Below are 17,789 nucleotides of genomic sequence, written 5' to 3' on the forward strand. Positions count from 1 at the left end.
CGAATTTGAAGGCTTACTTTAGAAATAGGCTGGCCTTGAAATCCGATTTTGGGCACATTTCTTCATTTGTCCGGCGTGCTCTGAGGGGGGGTTGATAGATGAGAGAAATTATTTGATTGCAAAGCGTTGTAGTTTGACATGCCTTGAGTCACCTTAGGCCAATACAGTGAAGTTTCATTGCATCATGAAGACATAAGCTGGCCTTGAAATCGGCTATCCGCTTCTCGTGTGTTGCCCGCAGCCGAAGTACATGCTCAGCCTGAAGGGTTTTGAACTTACTTTATGGGAGTAAATTGAGGCAGCTAAGTATTTGATAGGGAGGAGGTTGTTGTGCTACATAAGTATAGTGACGGTAACTACATTTCGGGGAATTCGACGGCCTACTTTAGAAATAGGCGGGCCCTTAAATCGGGTTTTCGCGTCAAATGTTGTTCGTTCGGGCTGATGCGATGCACAAAGTGCCGATTTTGGAATTCCATTTTAAATGGTATATCGAGGCAGCTCTGTTTTTCATAGCAACAGGGATGTTGTACTACATAAGTATTACGACCGTAAATATATTTGAGCGAATTTGAAGGCTTACTTTAGAAATAGGCTGGCCTTGAAATCCGATTTTCGGCACATTTCTTCATTTGTCCGGCGTGCTCTGAGGGGGGGTTGATAGATGAGAGAAATTATTTGATTGCAAAGCGTTGTAGTTTGACATGCCTTGAGTCACCTTAGGCCAATACAGTGAAGTTTCATTGCATCATGAAGACATAAGCTGGACTTGAAATCGGGTCTCCGCTTCTTGTGTGTTGCGCACAGCCTGACTACATGCTCAGCCTGAAGGGTTTTGAAATTACTTTATGAGGGTAGATTGGGGCAGCAAAGAATTTGATAGGAAGGAGGTTGTTGTGCTACATAAGTATAGTGACGGTAACTACATTTCGGGGAATTCGACGGCCTACTTTAGAAATAGGCGGGCCTTTAAATCGGGTTTTCGCGTCAAATGTTGTTCGTTCGGGCTGATGCGATGCACAAAGTGCCGATTTTGGAATTCCATTTTAAATGGTATATCGAGGCAGCTCTGTTTTTCATAGCAACAGGGATGTTGTACTACATAAGTATTACGACCGTAAATATATTTGAGCGAATTTGAAGGCTTACTTTAGAAATAGGCTGGCCTTGAAATCCGATTTTCGGCACATTTCTTCATTTGTCCGGCGTGCTCTGAGGTGGGGTTGATAGATGAGAGAAATTATTTGATTGCAAGGCGTTGTAGTTTGATATGCCTTGAGTCACGTTAGGCCAATACAGTGAAGTTTCATTGCATCATGAAGACATAAGCGGGCCTTGAAATCGGCTCTCCGCTTTTCGTGTATTGCGCACAGCCTAACTACATGCTCAGCCTGAAGGGTTTTGAACTTACATTATGGGAGTAAATTGAGGCAGCTAAGTATTTGATAGGAAGGAGGTTGTTGTGCTACATAAGTATAGTGACGGTAACTACATTTCGGGGAATTCGACGGCCTACTTTAGAAATAGGCGGGCCCTTTAAATCGGTTTTTCTCGTCAAATGTTGTTCGTTCAGGCTGAGGCGATGCACAAAGTGCCGATTTTGGAATTCCATTTTAAATGGTAGATTGAGGAAGCTCTGTTTTTCAAAGCAACAGGGATGTAGTACTACATAAGTATTACGACCGTAAATAAATTTGAGCCAATTTGAAGGCTTACTTTAGAAATAGGCTGGCCTTGAAATCCGATTTTCGGTACATTTCTTCTTTAGTTCGGCGTTCTCTGAGGGGGGGTTGATAGATGAGAGGAATTATTTGATGGCAATGCGTTGTATTCTGACATGCCTTGAGTCACGTTACGCCAATACAATGAGGTTTCATTGCATCATGAAGACATAAGCTAGCCTTGAAATCGACTCTCCGCTTCTCGTGTGTTAAGCACAGCCTAAGTACATGCTCAGCCTGAAGGGTTTTAACTTACTTTATAGGGGTAGATTGAGGCAGCTAAGTATTTGAAAGGAAAGAGTTTGTTGTGCTACATAAGTATAGTGACAGTAACTACATTTCGGGGATATGGCGGCCTACTTTAGATATAGGCGGGCCCTTTAAATCGGTTTTTCGCGTCAAATGTTGTTCCTTCGGGCTGACGTGATGCACAAAGTGCCGATTTTGGAATTCCATTTTAAATATTAGATTGAGGCAGCTCTGTTTTTCATAGCAACAGGGATGTAGTACTACATAAGTATTACGACCGTAAATACATTTGAGCCAATTTGAAGGCTTACTTTAGAAATAGGCTGGCCTTGAAATACGATTTTCGGTACTTTTCTTCATTTCTTCGGCGTTCTCTGAGGGGGGGTTGATAGATGAGAGGATTTTTTTTTATGGCAATGCTTTTGTAGTCTGACATGCCTTGAGTCACCTTAGGCCAATACAGTGAAGTTTCATTGCATTATGAAGAGATAGGCTGTTTTAAGTCCACTATGTGCAAAAGGCTAATCGGGATTGTACCTACAGTTTTAAGTGGAATCTGATCCACTGTGTGATGTGTGCCTCCACCGGGATTATAATATATGTTATTATCAATCCCATCTGCGCTAACTTTATATCTATACAGTGAAATTCCATTTGAAATTTTATATATCGCATTTAATTTGATTTCATAATTCGAATAGCAGACGAGAAGAATATTTTCAGGTCAAGACCAGACGGAGATTGAGAAAGTAGTTTCTTTCTTAGCCAAAAGGTGACGCTAGTGTAAGGGAGGGAACTTGACCTCTACTGGGCAAATGGAAAACTACTTCGGAAGCACTGTCCTGTAAATCTCTTTTGCACTCCTGCTCTCCTGGTACTAAACAGTGGAAATCGACTCCAAGTTTTAGTGAAGTGCGGCACCATGGGAGGGTGCGAGTGGGTCGTCGCTCCCCCTCCTTCGAGAAGTATTTCATATTTAAACCTTAATTTAATTTCATAGACTATAACTTGAACATATCGACCTATTAGAGGATACAGGACCATAGCCAGAGAGGATTGATATTGATTGATTTTGTGTTTTAAGTCCACTTTATGCACAGTAAGGCTAATCGGGACTGGACCTACAGTTTAAAGTTTTACCCAAACCACTTGTGCCTCCACCGGGTATCGAACACGGGACCCCTTGATTACATGTCGACGACGCTGCCAATGCACCATCGGGGAGGCCAATAGCCAGAGGAAACTGGTGGATTTTTTTATTTTAAAATATTTATCTTATATTTTGTTATGTGAAAACTGTAAAAACTGCTTCTTGAAAAGTGTAATATCAGTGTTTAGATTTTCTGGTTATTGTAGATCCGATACGGGGAGGGGGAAGATACAATATATTCCTGGAAAATAAACATTAAGAATTATCTTATATTAATATAAAAGATTAACCTGATGGTAAGAGACCAGTAGGAAGGCCAAGACGAAGATGGAGGGACAACGTCGAGATGGACCTAAGGGAAATCGGTAGGGATGGAAAAGAGTATATAGATCTTGCACAAGATAGGGACAGATGGAAGGCCTGTGTTGCTGCAGCCATGAACCTTCGGGTTTAAGAAGGCTAGAGAGTTAGTTAGAGTTACGAAATTTAAAATTATTAACGTTACAATTATTTCAGACGATTATACGAATAACGCATGCTCCATCAAGTATCGAAGCCAGTTCTTTGGCATGGTATCAAAATGTGTTTAATAATAATATTATTATTAAAAATAAATTACCTTAAACTTCAACGTAAACCTTAATTGATTGCTGAAATATAAATCAGTGAATGTCCAGAAATATAGTGGGAAGGCGGAAACAAAAAAGGATTACATTCACCGTTTTTTTCTACGTCACTGACGTCCTGGCTAGGGGCTTCTAATCGGGACTGAACCTTAATAGAATGTTCCCGGTCAACACGATCAGCGTAGAAACTTAATATCTATAAAGTGAAATTTTATTCTAAGTGCGGAAGAGAAAAAACTTCGGAAGCAATGTACTGAACATCTCTTTTGCACTCCTGTTCTCCTGATACTAAACTTCGCCTCGAAGTTTCGCAACCGTTAACGGTACGCAACTTGCCATCTGGTGTAATTTCGATAATGTACATCTCTTTTGCACTCCTGTTCTCCTGGTACTAAGCAGTGGATATTTCTTCGAAATATATGTATGCATGGAACTTACGTTCGGCAACCTTTAACGGTAGTCAACTTCCCATCTGGTGTATTTTGGATTCTCTTTCGGGTGCTATATTCATGTGCGCGGAACGTTCAGGCTGGTTTCTTTCAGGCTAACTTAATATATATTACTTTTCATTGGGATTTCCATGAAAAGCAAAAGAAATGTTTACGGAAAGTCTCTGCTAATTGACATGACTTACAACTGTTAATTTTAATAACGTTACCTGGCTAGAAATTTTAATCACATGCATATGTTGCAATTGGTAGCTGCTGTATTTCCTCCTACTGCTTTCATGACCCGCCTTTTATGCGTCCCCCACCAGCCCACAGATACAGTATATTAGATCAAAATAAATCAGAAGGTAATAAAATCTGTTTTGTAAGGCACGGATCATTAAATTCAGTGGTGATTACAAATGGACATAATATAACCTTATTGGTTAATTTTGCTCGAAATAAGTTAATATTACCCTATATTTAGAGTGGTCGTGTACAAATTGAAATAGCACCGTCATTTTATTTAGCACTTTGTATATTCCAAAATAACCCATGTTATAATACATACTCATTTAGTTCGAATAATTTTATCTTCAAGAAATATCGTGCAATATGCGAAGTTCTGAGAAGTTAGTTTTCATTTCGTAGGTTTATATTAACGGGTTTCAAATTTACTAGCATTACGATTTTTCGAACGACTAATGGGGTAACATCACTTGTCTGTGGTAACATATTTTAAGAGCACCTGGCAACATGAGTAGTGAAGAACATGGCGGGTAGCCGGTTGCACAAAATAGGAACGATATATTCAAGGTATTACATTTAAACAGCACGTAATAAGCTGACTAAATTTGAGGATTGAGAGGGATCTTATTCAAATTATTGGCCATTAAATTTTTGCCGTATTAGGCTTTATATGTAGAGTACGAATTATTTTTTTAAATCCAATGTAGGATGAAGTACAAGGCCGATATAAGGTACTTATTTATGTAAGTGAAGATGTGAATTGTGAAGATCTCTTTTTTTTTTTCCCTTCGGTAATATTCTTCGACGACATAAATGGGAATAAATCTTTGCTGATAGATTCGAACTTTGAATTTGTATTTTTCGTATTTAGCGCAGCAATTCTACCTTTGTTGCTAGTCTCAACGTTGAGGATAGGTCAGTCAATTTTACTGCACAGGAGGAAAAATTATTGGTACCAGTCTGTTATAGGGAAAACACATTTCACTCGTCCATTTCGACTTATGTTAAGTTAGCCTGATACGAGCCAGCCTGAACGTTTCGCGCACGTGAATATAGCACCCGAAAGAGAATCCAAAACACACCAGATGGGAAGTTGCCTACCGTTACATGCATGCATAGGTAATTAATAATTACTAATTCAAATACTGCGTACAAATAAATAATCCAATTAAAACAAACAAATATAACTTATTGCGTACAAATAAATAATCCATAATCCAACTAAAAGACACAATAGATTTTTTCCTTTATAATATTAAATTTCAAATATTCCTCACAATCGAGTAGAAATATACTTCATTGAGAAATATATATATAAAATTATTTTTTAAAAAAACACAAAGAAAAGCTTAATAAAATTTATCACCTCTCCCCAGACATTATTTCTAGACAAAGACCGAGTAGAAGAGAAATTTGAAGCCTATTTTAAAATTATAGAATCATAATAAAACTTAACGGAATAGATCTAAAGCTGATAACAAACTTACGTATATTATTATCGATCGAATACTCCAAAAACAACCTAGAATGCGACAAAATGAGTAGTTCTGTTCGGGAAAGTTAGCCTGACGCGTCAGCCTGATCTCTACTTGAAGGTAAACACAGATATAAACTACCCGCCTATTTCTAAACGAGGACATCTATCTCAGTGAAATGTATTTAGGGTTAAAATACTTATATAGGACAACAACTCTCATACTATGAAATTCATTGTTTCACCTATTTACGCTCATAAAGTAGCGTCAAAAACCGTCAGGCTGAGCATGTACTTGGACTGTACGCCCAACACTAGAAGCGCAGAACAGACGTGAAGGCGAGTCTATATTTTCAGGATGCAATGAAATTCCACTGTATTGACTTAAATTGACTCTAGATATGTTAGACTACAGTGCCTTGCCATTGACAATTTCATTAAATCAATATGACCCCCCTTAGGGAGCGCCAAAGAAGTGTAAAAATGTATCGAAAAGTCGAATTTAAGGACGGACTATTTTTAAAATATGGTATTATAATTCCTCAAATGTACCTGGACTTAATCTACGGATTTCGCACAAGAGGACTACGCGAAAGAAACCAATAAAATCACTTATGTACCCCCTCAAATCGAATTCCGAAATCGTCACTTCGGACGTCGCGTCAGCAATGAACGAGGAACGGTTGAGCGAAAAACTGATTTAAAGGACCGTACTATTTCTAAACGAGGTCATCTATTTCAGTGAAATGTACTTAGGGTCAAAATACTTATACAGGACAACAACTCTCATACTATGAAATTCATTGTTTCACCTATTTACGCTCATAACGTAACGTCAAAGACCGTCAGGCTGAGCATGTACTTGGAATGTACGCCCAACACTAGAAGCGCAGAACAGACGTCAAGGCGAGTCTATATTTACAGGATGCAATGAAATTCCACTGTATTGACTTAAATTGACTCTAGACATGTTAGACTACAATGCCTTGCCATTGACAATTTCATATAATCAATATGACCCCCTTCAGGGAGCGCCAAAGAAGTGTAGAAATGTATCGAAAAGTCGATTTCAAGGACGGACAATTTTTATAATATGGTATTATAATTCCTCAAATGTACCTGAATTTAATCTACGGATGTCGCACAAGAGGACTACGAAAAAGAAACGAATAAAATCATTTATGTACCCCCTCAAATAGAACTCCGAAGTCGTCACTTTGGACGTCGCGTCAGCAATGAACGAGGAACGGTTGAGCGAAAAACGTATTTAAAGGACAGTACTATTTCTAAACGAGGTCATCTATTTCAGTGAAATGTACTTAGGGTCAAAATACTTATATAGGACAACAACTCTCATACTATGAAATTCATTGTTTCACCTATTTACGCTCATAACGTAACGTCAAAGACCGTCAGGCTGAGCATGTACTTGGAATGTACGCCCAACACTAGAAGCGCAGAACAGACGTCAAGGCGAGTCTATATTTACAGGATGCAATGAAATTCCACTGTATTGACTTAAATTGACTCTAGACATGTTAGACTACAAAGCCTTGCCATTGACAATTTCATATAATCAATATGACCCCCTTCAGGGAGCGCTAAAGAAGTGTAGAAATGTATCGAAAAGTCGATTTCAAGGACGGACTATTTTCATAATATGGTATTATAATTCCTCAAATGTACTTGGACTTAATCTACGGATCTCGCACAACAGGACTACGCGAGGTAATCCACAAAAATCACTTATCTACCCCTTCAAATCGAACTCCGAAGTCGTCACTTTGGACGTCGCGTCAGCAATAAACGAGAAACGGTTGAGCGAAAAACGTATTTACAGGACCGGCCTATTTCTAAACGAGGCCATATATTTCAGTGAAATGTACTTAGGGACAAAATACTTATATAGGACAACAACTCTCATACTATGAAATTCATTGTTTCACCTATTTACGCTCATAAAGTAGCGTCAAAAACAATCAGGCTGAGCATGTACTTGGACTGTACGCCCAACACTAGAAGCGCAGAACAGACGTGAAGGCGAGTCTATATTTACAGGATGCAATGAAATTCCACTGTATTGACTTAAATTGACTGTAGACATGTTAGACTACAATGCCTTGCCATTGACAATTTCATATAATCAATATGACCCCCCTCAAAGAGCGCCAAAGAAGTGTAGAAATCTATCGAAAAGTCGATTTCAAGGACGGACTATTTTTAAAATATGGTATTATAATTCCTCAAATGTACTTGGACTTAATCTATGTATGTCGCACAACAGGACTTTGCGGGATAATCCAATAAAAGCACTAAACTACCCTCTCATATCGAACTCGGAAGTCGTCACTTTGGACGTCGCGTCAGCGTGAACAAGGAACGGTTGTGCGAAAAACGGATTTAAAGGATCGGCCTATTTCTAAACGAGGCCATCTATTTCAGTGAAATGTACTTAGGGTCAAAATACTTATATAGGACAACAACTCTCATACTATGAAATTCATTGTTTCACCTATTCACGCTCATAAAGTATCCTCAAAAACCGTCAGGCTGAGCATGTACTTGGACTGTACGCCAATCACCAGAAGCGCAGAACAGACGTCAATGCGAGTCTATATTTTCAGGATGCAATGAAATTCCACTGTATTGACTTAAATTGACTCTAGACATGTTAGACTACAATGCCTTGCCATTGACAATTTCATATAATCAATATGACCCCCCTCAGGGAGCGCCAAAGAAGTGTAGAAATCTATCGAAAAGTCGATTTCAAGGACGGACTATTTTCATAATATGGTATTATAATTCCTCAAATGTACTTGGACTTAATCTACGGATGTCGCACAACATGACTATGCGAGGTAATCCACAAAAATCACTTATCTACCCCTTCAAACCGAACTCCGAAGTCGTCACTTTGGACGTCGCGTCAGCAATAAACGAGGAACGGTTGAGCGAAAAACGTATTTAAAGGACCGGCCTATTTCTAAACGAGGCCATATATTTCTGTGAAATGTACTTAGGGTCAAAATACTTATATAGGACAACAACTCTCATACCATGAAATTCATTGTTTCACCTATTTACGCTCATAACGTAACGTCAAAGACCGTCAGGCTGAGCATGTACTTGGAATGTACGCCCAACACTAGAAGCGCAGAACAGACGTCAAGGCGAGTCTATATTTTCAGGATAAAATGAAATTCCACTGCATTGACTTAAATTGACTGTAGACATGTTAGACTACACTGCCTTGCCATTGACAATTTCATATAAGCAATATGACCCCCCTAAGGGAGCGCCAAAGAAGTGTAGAACTCTATCGAAAAGTCGATTTCAAGGACGGACTATTTTTAAAATATGGTATTATAATTCCTCAAATGTACTTGGACTTAATCTACTGATGTCGCACAACATGACTATGCGAGGTAATCCAATAAAAGCACTAAACTACCCCCTCATATCGAACTCGGAAGTCGTCACTTTGGACGTCGCGTCAGCGTGAACAAGGAACGGTTGTGCGAAAAACGGATTTAAAGGATCGGCCTATTTCTAAACGAGGCCATCTATTTCAGTGAAATGTACTTAGGGTCAAAATACTTATATAGGACAACAACTCTCATACTATGAAATTCATTGTTTCACCTATTTACGCTCATAAAGTAGCGTCAAAAACCGTCAGGCTGAGCATGTACTTGGAATGTACGCCCAACACTAGAAGCGCAGAACAGACGTCAAGGCGAGTCTATATTTACAGGATGCAATGAAATTCCACTGTATTGACTTAAATTGACTCTAGACATGTTAGACTACAATGCCTTGCCATTGACAATTTCATATAATCAATATGACCCCCCTCAGGGAGCGCCAAAGAAGTGTAGAAATGTATCGAAAAGTCGATTTCAAGGACGGACAATTTTTATAATATGGTATTATAATTCCTCAAATGTACCTGAATTTAATCTACGGATGTCGCACAAGAGGACTACGAAAAAGAAACGAATAAAATCATTTATGTACCCCCTCAAATAGAACTCCGAAGTCGTCACTTTGGACGTCGCGTCAGCAATGAACGAGGAACGGTTGAGCGAAAAACGTATTTAAAGGACAGTACTATTTCTAAACGAGGTCATCTATTTCAGTGAAATGTACTTAGGGTCAAAATACTTATATAGGACAACAACTCTCATACTATGAAATTCATTGTTTCACCTATTTACGCTCATAACGTAACGTCAAAGACCGTCAGGCTGAGCATGTACTTGGAATGTACGCCCAACACTAGAAGCGCAGAACAGACGTCAAGGCGAGTCTATATTTACAGGATGCAATGAAATTCCACTGTATTGACTTAAATTGACTCTAGACATGTTAGACTACAATGCCTTGCCATTGACAATTTCATATAATCAATATGACCCCCTTCAGGGAGCGCCAAAGAAGGGTAGAAATGTATCGAAAAGTCGATTTCAAGGACGGACTATTTTTAAAATATGGTATTATAATTCCTCAAATGTACTTGGACTTAATCTATGTATGTCGCACAACAGGACTTTGCGGGATAATCCAATAAAAGCACTAAACTACCCTCTCATATCGAACTCGGAAGTCGTCACTTTGGACGTCGCGTCAGCGTGAACAAGGAACGGTTGTGCGAAAAACGGATTTAAAGGATCGGCCTATTTCTAAACAAGGCCATCTATTTCAGTGAAATGTACTTAGGGTCAAAATACTTATATAGGACAACAACTCTCATACTATGAAATTCATTGTTTCACCTATTCACGCTCATAAAGTATCCTCAAAAACCGTCAGGCTGAGCATGTACTTGGACTGTACGCCAATCACCAGAAGCGCAGAACAGACGTCAATGCGAGTCTATATTTTCAGGATGCAATGAAATTCCACTGTATTGACTTAAATTGACTCTAGACATGTTAGACTACAATGCCTTGCCATTGACAATTTCATATAATCAATATGACCCCCTTCAGGGAGCGCCAAAGAAGTGTAGAAATGTATCGAAAAGTCGATTTCAAGGACGGACTATTTTCATAATATGGTATTATAATTCCTCAAATGTACTTGGACTTAATCTACGGATCTCGCACAACAGGACTACGCGAGGTAATCCACAAAAATTACTTATCTACCCCTTCAAACCGAACTCCGAAGTCGTCACTTTGGACGTCGCGTCAGCAATAAACGAGGAACGGTTGAGCGAAAAACGTATTTAAAGGACCGGCCTATTTCTAAACGAGGCCATATATTTCAGTGAAATGTACTTAGGGTCAAAATACTTATATAGGACAACAACTCTCATACTATGAAATTCATTGTTTCACCTATTTACGCTCATAACGTAACGTCAAAGACCGTCAGGCTGAGCATGTACTTGGAATGTACGCCCAACACTAGAAGCGCAGAACAGACGTCAAGGCGAGTCTATATTTTCAGGATAAAATGAAATTCCACTGTATTGACTTAAATTGACTGTAGACATGTTAGACTACAATGCCTTGCCATTGACAATTTCATATAATCAATGTGACCCCCCTAAGGGAGCGCCAAAGAAGTGTAGAAATCTATCGAAAAGTCGAATTCAAGGACGGACTATATTTATAATATGGTATTATTATTCCTCAAATGTACCTGGACTTAATCTACGGATGTCGCACAAGAGGACTACGCGAAAGAAACGAATAAAGTCACTTATCTACCCCCTCAAATAGAATTCCGAAGTCGTCACTTTGGACGTCGCGTCAGCAATGAACGAGGAACGGTTGAGCGAAAAACGGATTTAAAGGACCGTACTATTTCTAAACGAGGCCATCTATTTCAGTGAAATGTACTTAGGGTCAAAATACTTATATAGGACAACAACTCTCATACTATGAAATTCATTGTTTCACCTATTTACGCTCATAAAGTAGCGTCAAAAACCGTCAGGCTGAGCATGTACTTGAACGGTACGTCGATCAGAAGAAGCGTAATACCGATTTAGTTGCCTTGCTAGTATATGACTTTTTTGTTTCTTATGAAACTGCTTATGGCACTGGATTGATGTTACAGAGCTTGGAATAATATTTTATTGTTTGAATGCAGATACAGTACAGGATTTTCCATAGGTGGTTGTATTTAATATTGGGACTCTCTATAGTTTTTTCCGTCGCGTTATGTGTTGATGTCTACTTTATCTTATCCCCATTCTTCTAATTATCACAATTAAAGTGGTAGAAAGGTGAGGTAAAGCAAATCAATGGCAGTTACTACTTATGGATTCTATATAATTTGCTGGCAAAAAGGGAACACATTTCGAATTAGTTATTCAGTTTGGATTCGCTAATCACCTAGAATGTACGGGTCTCCCCGATGGCGCAGTGGTAGCGAGGTCGCCTTGTACTCATGTGGTCCCAAGTTCGATACCCAGTGCAGGCACATAATGGTTCTGATCCATCTTTCAACTGTAGGTCCAGTCCCGATTAGCGTTATTGCACATGAAGTCGACCAAATCAATTTACTAACCAACCCAGAATTTAGCTAATTACCAAATATTAACTTTAACGTATAAAGTACTAAATAACAAGCAGCCTCCATATCTCCTTGAGAAACCGAAAACAAATTCGAGTAGACATGTGACAACTGTCACAAATAAAACCTACACATGTGATTTTACTGTCTGCGAATCCAGATGTCATAACCTGGTTAGTCTGCAAAATGCATTCCAGGGTGAACAACGTTGAAGAGAGGTTTACATTTTGGTGCATTTTTAGGTCAACGTGCACCCGCACACGATCTATCAGTTCTGTGTTCACACTTGCTACAGTACAGTGACCTTCACACCCTCCACCTCAAAGCCTGATGTGTTGTTATCCTAGGGTCTCCAAATACATAAGTTCTGGTAGACTCCGGACAACTTTGTTTTCGCACAATAGGCTGCAACTTTCCACACACGTGCAGAGTCCAAATCTATCGACGTCTCATTGTCTCTACTTGTCTAGGGCTCGGGCGGGAGGTTGACTTGGCCTTCTCAATTACTTTACAGTCTTCTCTTTCCCACCGGCCATGCCCACATTCCTGGAATGTGCAACCCCTTTCCATCAACCCTTGGACCCTTGCTCATCCACAGGGGAGACAGGTCAGGCCATAAAACAATTTGGGATACGGTGAACAGATGGTCACACTTCGAGCCACCTCCCTCCCCCCGCACAAACCTCTCTGTCCGGCAATTCTTTCAGTCGAGCGTAATAGTTGCAGTGTTACGCAATTTTCTTTTAGATTAAATGTCCAGTGATATTGGTAGCGAATATTGGCTAGTCATTATTTTCGAATTTTTGTGTAATTTCGTGAGAATAAACTTTAAAAAAGGAATTAAAATATGCAGAATGAAAGTCTTTGAACACCCTTACTCATTCTCTGCATTTGCATTAATTCAAAACTGCTTCCCAAGATGCCTAAAACTGTAAGTGAATTATCAATTAGCATAAGAGTGAAATGTGATCGCCCCACTCCCCACCCCCCACCAGCTTAAACGTAAGAAGCCTTTTATTTTGGAGTGCTGTTATAATATTAACCCACCTATCGCATTGTAGATAGTAAAATGTTCACGTAAAAATACGTAGCATAATATATTGCATGTGGTGCGAGCGAATCGAGTAATAATAGTGGTTGAATGATTTGGTTTATTTTACTTCACTTTTCTGCCATCTTTGGCTAATAGCGAAGATAAGGACGATTGATGATTCGAAATTGATGAAGGGACAATCACAAAGAACATGCATGCCCTTGCCGGGATCCCTGGAGTTATGTGCGTTGCGCTAACCACTCCGTCACGGAAGTTGAAACAAGACATAAAAATGTAACAAAAAAATAATTACTGTAAATAGTTTTTATTAGGATGGAATTAACAATGGGTCTACAAATACATACAGTGTTGCTATACGAGTAGTATTGGAATTTTATTTATTATTAATATTTTTACTTTTCATTTAAATATTTCAGGTGGTGTAAGGCTTGTTGTTAAAAAGGAAAACGAGTATTCCACCTGAGACTACTACAAGTTAATTTAATGTCATTCGTTGCACATTCTTCTGTGGCACATATGGGTCTTGTACTAATGGTGCCATTATGATAGTGATTACGAGAGTAACGTGGACTTCCGTGGCGGAGTGGTTAGCCGTGCTATGATGCCAGGGTTCGAATCCCGGTCAGGACCTGGGTATTCTTTGTCATTGTCCTCTGATCAATTGCATTGTATCCAGGGCCGGCGCTGGCTATTTTGCCACCCTGGGCAACCGCGGCGAATGCCGCTCCCTTTCGACCCCCCCCCCCCCCCCGTCATTACACAACAACGGGAAATTGAAAATCAAAATCAATATTTTCTAAGTAAACATCAAAGTATAAAATAATAAATAAAATAAATAATGTAACACTATTGAACAAACGGATGTCTCTACCACAGCAAAACTTTAAAAAATGCAAACCTAAATTACAATTTCATTATACGTATCTTAAATGTAACAAGTATTAAAAAAGAAATGCCTTGAAGACTTGGGCTCATATTTTTACCATTGAAGGCCTATGATATGATTGGATGTTTTTAAAAAATACATGGAATGTTATTTCTCGTATGGTCTCCTTTGGTGCACTATTGTATTTTATGACAGCTTAAAGTACTTTCAGTTCATCTTTCAAAGCAGTAGGGTAATTACGCATATTTGGAGCCTTCATGTGTTAATAATATACAAGCAAGTTTTGTACACTTTTGAGACAAAAAATCGGATGCATGGGCGTCGCCAGAATTTTTTATAGGGGCGGTCAGGCCATTGATAAAACTTGAATAGTAGAAATAACAACAATAATAATTATTATTATCATTGTCTTTATTATTATGATATAATACCTATTATAAACCAATGAAAATTAACCTACTTTTTTCCAAATTTATTATTATTATATCGATCCACTGAATTAGTGAATATCCACTTCATACAGTTAGTGTACTGAAATGCATAGCTATTTTATTTTGTTGTTAACTTCTGCATAACTTTTCCTAGAAAATATAAATATTTGGGAAAATGTTAATAATAAAGTTCTGTTATTTTGCCTCACCCCATAGAACTTATAGAAATCTTTTTTTTTTCAATTTTGAAAACTGCAGGACCATTTATTATTTTAGTTTAAATGGTAAAATATGAAAACATAACCTGGTTACTGTATTTTACACTAATTGTTTCGATCTAACGCTGTTTTTACTTTGATTATTCTGTTCAAATATTAAGTGGTCGTTATTTCTTCAGTTAACAATAAAAGTAAGCTAGCTCCAAATTGCATGTCTTTAAGCTTACTAATATCAAGCGAGAAATCGAAAGATTCACTACGATGTTCAAGCTACTCAAATATCTTAGAGCTAAAATAATCACGTTTAGGACATACTAATAAAAATCAACTTTGTACCGTGTTTGCGGATCTTTTAACAGTTTCGTCATACTGGAACTACCGCTTCTTTCGATTTCGCACCTGTACAGTATTGCCTATCTTGGATCCGTCTATATCTAAATTTGATGTCATTCCTTCGCATCAACTAAGAACAGTGATGCGATTGGCGGGGGCGAGGGGGACAGTTCCCCTTCGCTTCCCGCCACTTGTGCCTCCGCACTATGCTAAATCTTATCTACAAGGGAAATATACTGTCTTCCCCCACCAGTTTTGAATCGCCACCTTTGACTAAGTAACTGGATTGTTTCATCACTTCTTCTTATTTCAAAGTGCTCTGATATATTTGCAAGAAATCTAACAGCATCTATCACATCGAGATATTCGCTCACTACACTTATGTGGAGTAAAATTGAGCCTATCAGTTTTATCAGTAATATTATAACTTCCAAGTTTTCAATAGGCTTATTTTTTTGTTCTCTTCCAATTTTGCCGCCCTAGAAATTTGCCGGTTTGGGTGGCGGCCCCCTTCCGCCGGCCCTGATTGCATCTAATCATCAATAACCCTCTTCGTCGCCATTAGCCAAAGTAGCAGGAAAAGGACGTCGAATAACTTAATAGAAATACAGTTAAAATTATTAGTTAGGAATGTTGTTGGGGATATATCGGTCTCTATTAATCTTTTTATATTCGAGAAAAAATGCATTTAAACAAGTTCTTTGCCGATCTGTGGAGCAACGTGCCTGCAACCTTTACCAAGATGGTATTCATGTAATGCAATTTGTCGGCCTCCGTGGCTCTATGACGCCAGGGATACCAGGTTCGAATCCCGGTCTGGGCATGGATGTTGGTGTTTGTTCATTCATCAATTTCACTCTATCATCACTCATCCCCATCTTCGCAAATTAGCCAAAAGTGGCACAAGATTAATGTAATTTATTGCATATCATAGGTTTATCTCTACCGGTATTTGCCGTAACCATTTGAGCTTTTACTTCATCCATGTTAAAACATTTTCAGTCCTTATTTATGTCACACTAGCTCGTGAAAAAGACAGAAAAGAGGGTTGCTTCGAGGGAGAGGAAGGGGGGAGTAACCTTGAGTGGGCCAATCAAATAACCTGCCACTTGGAAATATGGACCCAAGATGAAACCCTGTTTGTTCTTGGGAACCTCTCGCGAGCCGGGTTCCACCATGCTTTTGTCTTCTCCATTCAACTCTATGGGTTTGAATTACCTGAAACTTGTCCCCGCGAGTTTCTGGTGATGTGTGACTTGTTCTGTGCTTCACTGTGTTTTTACGACAATGCATAGTTCCGGAAGATCTTTGAACGCTAGGATTGACCCTTGCGTCTCGAATTCAGGAAATTTCAATGTAATTTCTTGTTCAGAGTTTCAGAATTTATGTAATCTTTATGCACAGATAATCCGAATAAATATGAGCTTCAACCGGGAATCGAACCCGACCTCATGATTCAAGGCAACAGCGTTATCACTACAACATCGGGGACACGTAAGATGGTTATGGACGAATTCATGTTGAAAAAATGTTGGAGTTTCGGTTTTCTGATAACTGAACTTTATTCGCAGATAGGGTTTCGGGACTGGGTTTATAATTTCACTTATGAAATTATGTGATATTTATGCACATATAGGCTAATCTAGACTTACCTTACAATTTAAAGTGGAATATGAACAAATATGCGCTTCCACCCGGAATCGAACCCGACCTCTTGATTCAAGACATCAGTCTTATCAGGGAGACGTAAGATGGTTATGGATGACTTCATATATAAAATATTGGAGTTTAAGTTTCCTGGTTTGAATTTTGAATTTGAATTTAACTCATATTTTGGGTGCGTCAGCAGTAAGGCTATTTTGCACCCCGTCACTTTGTACGGGGTCCAGCCCCTTACCAGCACTAAAATAACAAGACTGTAGTGTCGTGTCGCAACTGAAATATTAAAATATTCTGACCGGTTAAAATCTGAGGCTTTAAAGAGGCACTCAGCTCAATCAAGACAACACACAAAATTATACTGGCCATGGGGCCAGTCGCCAGACCCTCGTTCGTCTGCAAAATGCAGTCCAGGGTGTACTACGTAGAACTGAGGTTGCCCATTGGGTGTACTACGTGGAAGCATCAGCTTTATGCGCATATTGGGTTTCGGAACTGGGTGTACAATTTAAATTAGAAATGGAACCACATAGCGCTTTCAACGAGTCTCGAACCCGCAATGCAAAAATATGGATTCGCTGTTCAGAACAAATAATCGTGGCTGCTCTCCTCGTAAAGTTTTGCCATTTTAGGCTCAGCTACCCTGGCTTAACATAAAGTGGGTGGGGAAGAGTAATGGCGCAGATAGTTGCATGAAAATATAGGGGGCTAATTTTTATTTGAAGTAATATAAAATTCAACACGTAAAATGTTACACATTGGTACCATGCTGCAATATAT

At 38.9% G+C, this 17,789-nt stretch overlaps 2 protein-coding genes across 4 annotated transcripts in view; one reads left to right on the plus strand and one right to left on the minus strand.

Moving 5' to 3' along the window:
- LOC145989451 (deoxyhypusine hydroxylase-like) overlaps positions 1-4,548 on the minus strand; it is a 63,306-nt gene extending 58,758 nt beyond the window's left edge. The window contains exon 1 of the mRNA XM_083124796.1: positions 4,405-4,548. The gene's annotated coding sequence lies outside the window, so the exon portion shown is untranslated. The remainder of the gene's footprint in view (positions 1-4,404) is intronic.
- A 333-nt stretch (positions 4,549-4,881) lies between these two features.
- The window catches only part of mRpS23 (mitochondrial ribosomal protein S23), a 63,533-nt gene continuing 50,625 nt past the window's right edge, over positions 4,882-17,789 (plus strand). For 2 of the 3 annotated variants that reach the window (XM_083124133.1, XM_083124132.1), the window contains exon 1: positions 4,882-4,990. In XM_083124133.1, the coding sequence (XP_082980259.1) occupies positions 4,947-4,990 (44 nt within the window). In that variant the 5' untranslated portion in view covers positions 4,882-4,946. Of the gene's footprint in view, positions 4,991-5,017; positions 5,155-17,789 lie in introns of those variants that run through there. The other variant, XM_083124134.1, reaches the window with a different exon arrangement.

The sequence above is a fragment of the Lepisma saccharinum genome, chromosome 6 (genome assembly GCF_977018435.1).
Source record: "Lepisma saccharinum chromosome 6, izLepSacc3.1, whole genome shotgun sequence".
In the NCBI taxonomy this organism is placed as follows: domain Eukaryota; kingdom Metazoa; phylum Arthropoda; class Insecta; order Zygentoma; family Lepismatidae; genus Lepisma; species Lepisma saccharinum.